This window comes from Rhinolophus hipposideros, assembly GCF_964194185.1.
Source record: "Rhinolophus hipposideros genome assembly, chromosome: 23".
Lineage (NCBI taxonomy): Eukaryota > Metazoa > Chordata > Mammalia > Chiroptera > Rhinolophidae > Rhinolophus > Rhinolophus hipposideros.
The window spans coordinates 40,567,069-40,575,937 of record NC_138069.1 but is presented as its reverse complement, the minus strand read 5'-3'; the positions used below and the strand labels follow the sequence as shown (position 1 = coordinate 40,575,937).

The 8,869-nt window shown below is 51.9% G+C and overlaps 1 protein-coding gene across 1 annotated transcript; it reads right to left on the bottom strand.

Moving 5' to 3' along the window:
* Positions 1 to 1,025: 1,025 nt before the first annotated feature.
* MSX2 (msh homeobox 2) lies at positions 1,026 to 5,678 on the bottom strand (the record flags this gene model as incomplete). Its single annotated transcript, XM_081035811.1, has 2 exons — positions 1,026 to 1,450; positions 5,306 to 5,678. 2 exons carry the CDS (start codon positions 5,676 to 5,678, stop codon positions 1,026 to 1,028), a joined length of 798 nt encoding a protein of 265 aa, XP_080891937.1.
* Between the last annotated feature and the right edge of the window lie 3,191 nt (positions 5,679 to 8,869).

The following is an 8,869-nucleotide window of genomic DNA, read 5'->3' as shown; positions in this document are numbered from 1 at the left end:
TCTGGATCTATTCATTGTTCAAGAATATTTAGCATATACGTAATGGTTAAAGACATTTTTTTAAGCAGAGAATTAACTATATACCCCCCCCACCCCAATCACTTTTGCAACGTATGAGGTTTGACATGAGGTTTGACGTACCTAGTATTTCACAGAAACCATCAATTCCTCCCAACATGCTTTAACTTTTCACTCTCCAATTATGTGGAGTTAAGCAACAGCATTGAGAGGAATTAGGAAGTACTTCTATTTTCCACCTTACCCCAGGCACACTCAGTCTTCTCATCCCCCTTTTATTGATCTTACCAAAAAAAAAAAAAAAAGCAAAACTTTAACAATGTGTAACAATGTGGTAATGTGGAGAGGGGGAAAAAATAGGGCCAATACGGTAGTATCTAATGAGTTTTTTAATGTGTGTAAAACTGAAAACTTGATGTGTCCTGTCCGTCACTTGAAGGAATCTCTCCATATCTACTATCTATACCCATGGTGTCTAATTCTCAATTTTTTTCCATAAACAAAAGCCAATCATCCTGTCAAAAATCACCAAATTTCAGCAATTAATTTTAGCACATAATTTGTCTCCCCCATAAGAAAAACACAAATGGACATAAGCAGTCTCTTTTAGGAAGTTGATATATATATATATATAAAAAAGTATATATATATGTATATATATATATACGTATATAAATTTTGCCTTTCAAAATAATTTGAATTTTTACGTCTGCTGTATAAAAATGTATTATATTTTATTATATATATATTTATAGATAAAAACCGTCAGAGCCCATCTTTGTGAAAGGAGAAGGGGGCATCTCCTTGAAGGTGACACCAAGGAAACAGGACTTGGTGTCTGCAGTCTAAAGAACGAATTCAAACTACGTCTGCGGCCCTCTGGGCCTAGCTGCTTAGGGTGGTGCAAGCAAGGTTTGCAGAGCAGGGGTGCTGGCTCCATGCTGCCTTCCTGGGGAGTGAGGGGGAACCCTTCAACAAACATCCATCAGTCTACTGAGCAGTCTTCCTTAGGATAGATGGTACATGCCATATCCGACTGGCGTCGCGTAGAGTCCCACGGGCGGGATGGGGAGCACAGGTCTATGGAAAGGGTAGGACGCTCCGTATAAGGACGCTGCTTGCAGGGGCGAGTTGATGGGGAAAGGAAGGCTGAAGCCGGAGGGCAGCATAGGTTTTGCAGCCATTTTCAATTTTTCCAGCTCTGCCTCCTGCAGCCTTTTCGCCTTGGCCCTTCGGTTCTGGAACCAGATTTTGACCTGGGTCTCTGTGAGGTTCAGGGAGCTGGAGAACTCGGCGCGCTCTGCGATGGAGAGGTACTGTTTCTGGCGGAACTTGCGCTCCAGCGCCAGGAGCTGAGACGTGGTGAAGGGTGTGCGCGGCTTCCGATTGGTCTTGTGCTTGCGCAGGGTGCAGGTGGTGGGGCTCGTGTGTCCTGGAGAGCAGAGGGGAGCGCGTTAGCGACAGCAAGTGGCTTTCTCGCCAGGTGTGTGTGTGCCGGCCTCCCTCTTCATCTCTCAGAAAGATACCTCTGTCAAAACCAGGTGTGGTATCTCGGGGAGTGGGGGGTAAGAGTGGACAACGACCGTATTTAAAGGGATGAATTGCTTTATTTTGAAAATCGAGGCTTTTAACAAGAAGTTGGGGAATTCAATGGTGTAATAGACCTTTCTGTGTGGAAAACAATCAGTATTCGAATAATGGAAACAGAACATCTACGAACAGACCCCTCATAAGCTAAGGAAGCTGAGTGGTTTCTGAGAACAAAATCCCATCTCTTCTGAGCTTAATTTCTCTTGTCTTTAAAATAGGGGCTGGGGGGGGGGCTCATATTAACCCTCACTTCGTGGGATGCATGAAAGGGGTCTTATGAAAAAACTGGGTTACTCAGTCCCCTGTCTGCCGCAGGACAAGCTGCAGCCACACACTTACGAAGGACAGAAGTGCAGATAAGGTCTGCGGTAAATTAATCATAGTACCTTGTGGTTGGGTAGCAGCCCCATGCAATAAACAACCACACAGCTGTCATTCCATCCCGTCTACAGATTATAAAACCCGAACGTCATTGTACAGATCTGGATGTGGGAAAAGTTTTTTGGCCGGGTGCTTCTGTAGTATAAACTTTACTAAGAAGGAGGGGAAAATCCGCTGGCCCATAAATGTAAATGTCAGGAGAAATCCCACCGCCTCTGAATTCAGCACACGCGGTGACATCTTAGTATCTCCAGGCCTTCTCTGGTTTAGAGCCAATGTGTAAATGATTAGTTTGTCGCCCTGCTTTAGACAGAGGAATAACAAGCCAAATAAAGGTATGCCAACCCCATCCAGCCTCCATGTTTAAACTGGATTCAATTATAGGAAAGTCACAGGACGAGGCACCCCTTGTGGTTTCTGTAGCATCAGCTAACTTTGGGCTTCTCTTCCTCCAGGGGAGGTGGGGGAGGAGTGTGGAGCTGTAGGGCAAAATGCTCGACAATTAATTGTCTGCATTTGGCTTTTATGAGCTATACTAATTTTCCAAATGTAGCCACAGTAATAACTCCAAAGGACTCGTGGGGAGAATGTCGCATTTCTTGTTTTGTTACTTTGGTGGCCCAAGAAAGAGTTTACACTTCATACTTGAGGGTGACACAGCACAAGTCCCAACCCAGCCTCCATTTCCAACAAGAAATGGATCTGTCCTAGGGTGACCTTATTAACCATCGCTGTAAGTGACTGAAAAGAAAAGTAGCGTGTTCTGCAATCAATGAAAAAACAGAAATCTGGGAGAGGGGTGGGTGAGAAGCAACCACAGAAGTATATCTTTTGTATATGCTAATCCCTGAGTCAACCAGAGAGCAGGGTGCCTGCTCCTTAATTTACAAATAAACTAACAACGTTTGCTGAGATTTGAGACCTGTGAAACCCTCAGCCCTCACCAACCCGGCCTGGCTGTCGGGATGACCCAGCTGTCTCCGCTTGGAGACCAAGCTCCTAGGGTCCTTGCTTGATCCTGCTCTCAGTTTGGAAGTAACTCCGAGTCCAGGCACAGTCATTCTGGTTGCTCCTACGGGCTGCATTTGAGTTATGAAATCCAGGCGACTGGGATCGCTCACAAGTATCAAAGCCTTAAAGTTATGAGGCTTCCTCCCAGCGCACCACTCCTCCCCCCAACCCCCATTTTAAACCAGCCAGAGGAAGGATGCGATTATACAAAGCAAAACAGCATTTATCCTACTTCCTCCGAATAACAAAACCAGGCTCCGGCGGGTGGCTCCCTCCCGCCCCAGGCTGGGTCGTCTGGCGCTCCCAGGACCCACCGTTCCCATCACAGGGCTCCCACAGCAATCTCCAGGCCCCAAACACCAATAACCCCCTTTTTGTTTTAAAATTAAATCCTCTTCAGAGTCTCCGATTTTGCTCCTGGAAAGGTCATATCCAGGGCCCCAAGTCTGGCTCACTGAGCAGGGAAACTCGACTACACTACCTGGTAGAGATGTTTCCAGAGTAAAGTGTGGGCAATTGCTGTCCTAGAACCCGAAGCCTAAGCAAGTGGGATTTCTGACCTCTGGACACCACCCCTGTGAGGCCTGAAAACTTCCTGTGCCACTGACCCAGGCCTAGGAATACACGGGCACTCAGTATCTGTCAAACACATGAAGTCTCTAAAAGTTTCGGAGCCTCTACTTCACCGTCAATGAAATGGGTAATACTGACCCCACAGTGAAGTGCAGAGTACAAAGTTTTAGGATGTCCAGAGCCCTGCCTGCCACCAGATCACTGATCATTAAATGCTCCCCAATTTCTTTATGTCAAGCCCAAACTCGGTGTGTTCATTCCTCTGAACTCTGCTGCTCATCTGTTACTGGGAGGCCAGCTGCTGCCACACAGATCTGATAAGATCATAGGGTTAAAAGTGCTATAAAGCACTGAGCAAACTCGTGTTTAAATTCTTTGAGTCCTTATTCTCCACACCCTTTTGAATCTTTTGGAGTTTCTAACAGGGTGGAGAGAGGTGCCAGAGGGGACAGCCACTGACGCCCGGGTATATGGCCTTGTTTTGTTCACAAACTACGGTGCACCTCCAGGCTTGAGGGCTGACTGATGGAAACCCAAAGATGGGGTTCTCCTGGCTTTGGAAAAAGTCCCTCCACATCCCGCCCCCACTCACCTTTCCTAGAGGTATGGTGGGGGTAAGGAAGCTTTAAGGTCAGGGGATAGAAGTAAACGAAGTTACAGGGAATGAATTCTCCAAATTGCAAAAAGGATTCAGGGCCCCAAACTGGATACTAAAGGAGGAGAAATCACTTCTCCTTGGCCTGACTCGGCCCTCCAGCCGCATTGGCAGGAAGCGGGGTGCCTCCGCTTGGTCTCTCTGGGGAGATCCCTGGTCGGTGCCCAGAACACCCTACAGAGGAGCAAGGCTTGGACCCCAGGGCCCCTCGCCCAGTTCAGCCACTGTCGGTGACCTGCATCAAATTCAGTCCTCATAAAGCCTGGGTGTTTGAAACGGGGGCCTCTGCCTACATTTCGGGGTTCCAGGGGTGACCAGCATGTGGACTCCTAATGAGCAGCGCTTTGCAAACTCTCACGCTCTGCTGGAATGCTGTTAATTATTATATGAGCCAAGCGCAGCCTGCGCGCCTCAGACCCCAGCCCGCTCCCGGCGAAGCCCAGGACCTCATCAGCGACGTGCTGGCTGCGGGGACGGTCCTCCCTGCCACCATCCCTTCGCGGGGTCCTGCTTCCACACCGGGGGACCCATGGAAGGGAATGATTTCCAGGCAATATCGGGTTGGGTTTCAGTTAGCTGCCTTTGACATGAGGGTGCACTCGCAGGGCTGTGAACGTGGAAAGGCGTTAGGACACCCTCGCCGTCGCCCGGCACATCTCCGAGTGCTCACTCGACCTGGGTCCCCTTCACTCCCCAGACAAGAGACCCCGGTGGACAGTGACACAAAAGTACGTTTAGTGGCTGGAGCGCAGGGCTGAGGGCCAGCGAAACCGAACCGAGGACCCCGCAAACGCAGCTGGGGTTCGCCCTTCAAAGACACGCGAGTCCGCCACTGCGTGCAGCTTCGCCCCGCGAGGGGCTCGGGTCACGCGCGGCGCGGGCGTCGGCCGCGGGGCGTCCTGGATGCGGCCGGCGCGCTGGGCTCGGGGGGTCCCGGGGGCCAAGACCCGCCCTGCGCCTTCTCCGGGGCGCCTCCCGCAGAGGGGCGCCCGCACCCCAGCCCGGCCCGCGGCCCGCGGCCCCCTCCCGCGCCCCACGCGCCCGCCCACCCCCGGCCCCGCGCGGGCGCGCACTCACGGGGCGGCGGCGAGTATCTGCCGGGCTCCTGCATCCACGCCGCTCCGTCTTCCGAGGTTTCCGACTTGACCGACGCGGTCTCGAAGGGCTTGCCCAGCGGCCCGGGGCTGTGCGACTCCCGGGCGCCGTGTCCGGGCAGCAGCAGCGGCCGCAGGGTGGCCCCGGCGGAGGCGCCCTCGGCCGGGAGCGGGGACGCCGCCTTGGGCGGCTTCTTGTCCGACATGAGCGCCTCCACGCTGAAGGGCAGGCTGGACACCCTGACGCGGCGCCCCTCCGCCGGCCCCTCGGCGCCCCCCGCGCCCGCGCCCGCGCCCAGCGCCGGGCACTCCTCGTCGGACGAAAACAGGTCGCTGCCCTTGGACGGAGAAGCCATGACGCCTCTGCCCCACGGAGCTCTCGGCGCGCACTCGGCTGGCGACCCGGCCGCGGCGACTCCAACTTTTTGGGGGGGAGGCGGGAGGGGCGCGCCCGGAGCCGAGCCTTTCCTCCCCGGGGAAGTGGGAGGCGCGGCGCGGCCAATCCGCGCCGGCCCTGGCGCTGACGTCACGGGCGCTCGCCTCCGATTGGCCTTTCCGGAAGAGGCCGGGGCCTCCCCCCCCGCCCCTGTTTGAAATAAATTAGGAGTTAATTACAGGAGCAGTCAGCAGAGTTGTTATTAGGCGATCCCTCCAGGGTTATAATCACGCCAAAACTGAAAAGTCCAAGGCGTAATTAAGGCCGATTATTTAAAGAGGAAGTTCGCCAAGTCCCATTGCTTCTCTCTCGTGACCCCTCTTTTTTTCAAAGGTACCGGGCGTCTGTATCACATCCCCTCCCCGCCAGAACACGGTGAAAATCTGCGATGGGTGGTGCAGAAACATTTATGAAGCGCCTACTACGCGCCGAAGCTGGGCTAACTTGACCACGTTGGGAGCCAGCGCCCCCTCCCCCGCCAAAGGGAATATTACGCGCAAGGCACTTCGACTAGTATTTCGCTCTTTCTAAGGGCTCAACAGCGCCCGCTGCCACTATAACTGCCCTAGAAGAAGAAGGGCTGCAGCTGGCCGGAGAGCTGGCCGAGGGCTGCTCGCTCTCAAACGGTTCCGACTGGACAGTCTAAACCAGTGGCCCCCAGGTCTTCCACTCGAAAAGAAAACCTAGGCACCCTTAGAAACTTGGGGTCCGAGTGTTTTGTTTTCCCTGGATCTCCTCTCAGGGCTGCATCCTACAGCACCCTTTTCTGCAGACTGGGTATTGTGTGTTCCTGCGTTTGTCTGAGCCTATGTTTATTGTGTGTGTGTGTTTGGGTGCCAGTGTTTGCTTTGGAGGGGGAAGGCGGAAGGAATGATGATACCTAGTGCTTTCCTCCCTCTTGCAAATCTCAGAAATGCGGGGTTCCAAGTTTGCACACCCTGGGCCTGCGGACCTTTTTGGGAAGCACACTTTTATTCATTGCACCTGGTTGGGAAAAAAAAAAGAAAGAAAAAAGACACATTGATATTCCACCCCACTCCAAATGATACCCTGGGTAATTACATCCCAAACCTTAGTGATGACTGTCTCAGTGCAAGGAAGGGGAGACTAAGCTTCAAGTGCACAGAGGCCTGAGAGGTCTGCAGTCGACGGATCCAAGACCCATGGCTTCAGATAACTCCCTGCATCTGAGCCATTGTCCCGTGAATGAGGACATAATTAGAAGTCTCCCAGCTCAGGGCCTTGCACACAGCACATGCTTCCTAAACAGTTTCCAGAGTCTTGGAAGGAAGGGACATGGGTGGTCATTACTGAAATGACCTAGGCTAGGAGGCTCTCTCCCAGCTCAAAAGTCTTAGGAACTTGACCCCCAGACCATTTGCCAGAGCACCTCTCTGATGCCGTTTCCTTCACCCCAAACTTCTGCCTGGAGTGAAACTCTGCTTGCTCAGGATAACCGAACAGGCATTATTACCTGAGTCTCACAGGATGAAAACAATCTGCACTGGCCAGTTAATTCAATGTGGTCAGAAAGGGTCCTGAAAAAGTTAAAAAGAAGTTCTAACCACAGTTTCCTAAAACCTCTGGGTCCCTATCTCACCATTAGGAACAAGCACATTCTTTTGCTTTTTTTTTCAACAAAGTGGAAAATCAGAGAAAGTTAAAAAGAAAAAAAAAAAACACACACAACAACTATGAAAGCTATCTGGACATGTATGCGTTTTCCCCTTGAGTCATCCTTGATGATAGTCGGCTTGATATGCATCTCACATACTGTACAGGTAAATCCAGATTAGGTTCTGTGCTTTACAGAGGTACCCAGCAAGGTGCAGGCTCTCGTGTGGAAGCAAAACTGAAATTCATTTAGCCCTCAGCTGCCACAGTGTACAAAAGGGTTCAGCTTTCAGTTGGGCTGTCCCCAGCCCCTGTTTTATCATTGTTCCTGAAAACTCCTGGTTAGTATTTGTCCATTTAGGGGCACAGGCTCATTTCTGGGAAATTAAAAGTGAATGCTACTGGAGCTCTTTTAGTTTGATGTACATTTCAGGGTGAGGAGAAGCTATGTTCTCTTCACTAGTCTCAGATTCTGATGTCCACACAAAGACATTTATGAAGCCAGAAATAGGAAAATGGTAGATATTAAAGAGAAAAAGAAACTGGTGCTCAAAGCCAGGGTGCCAAGCTCTGGCTGTGAGCAGGAGAGATGCCCAGGGGGCAACCAGCCTGCCCAACTTCTCTCCTGCCAGCTCTCAGCTCCCTGCTGGAGTGGAGACAATTCAAGAAAGGGTCTCACCTCTGCTGGAACTCGACACAACTCGAACCCTTTATGGAAAGCCCCATCCGTGCATTAGCGCCTGCGCTGTATTTTCAGATCATTTTATTCACCAATTCCTGGCCCCGCGATCTGGGGCGCCTTCCTTCGCCCTAGGCCTGCTTTTTTGTCTCAAAAATAGAGCGAATAACCCCATTCTGGGACGGTTCTTGTGGTCATTAAATTCAATAGGCTACATAAAGTAACTAGAAGACGTAGGAGATCAATAAAAAGGATTGTATATCAAAAGCAGTAACAATTTATCGAATGCTGTCTCTCTGCCAGATACCCCAAATGAAGCGCATCACGGAGTTCACGGTGGGTTCTGTGTAAAAGCTCGGAGGCTGTGGCTCGGCCTGAAACGTGCGTCGTCCCTTAGCAGAGTACCTGTTGTCCCTGAGCGGAGGGCTGGCTTTGGTGCTTAGGGGGCATTCAGGAAAGGCTAGTTCCCGGTGACATACTCGCCGGCAGAAAAGTGGGGTTTCCTTTGGCAACTCTGTCACCACTGAGCGTCAACTCTGCGCGAAGCTTTAGTGTCTGGACCTGTTCTCCTGGATCTCATTTTGTTCATCCAGCACACCGCGCTGTGCGGAGATTATTTTCTCCCTTTCACAGATGAAAAGCCCCAGGCTAAGATGCGCTCACTGGGCTGCGCGGGGCCACGCAGGTAGGAAGCGGGGGGCCCGGGGATCGCCCCGCGCGATACAGGGCCCCGCGCGCTCAGCCGCGGCACTCCACGTGCCCGGGCACCCAGGGGCATCTCGCACGCTCCGGGGCCCTGCGTGGGGCAGCGACGCACG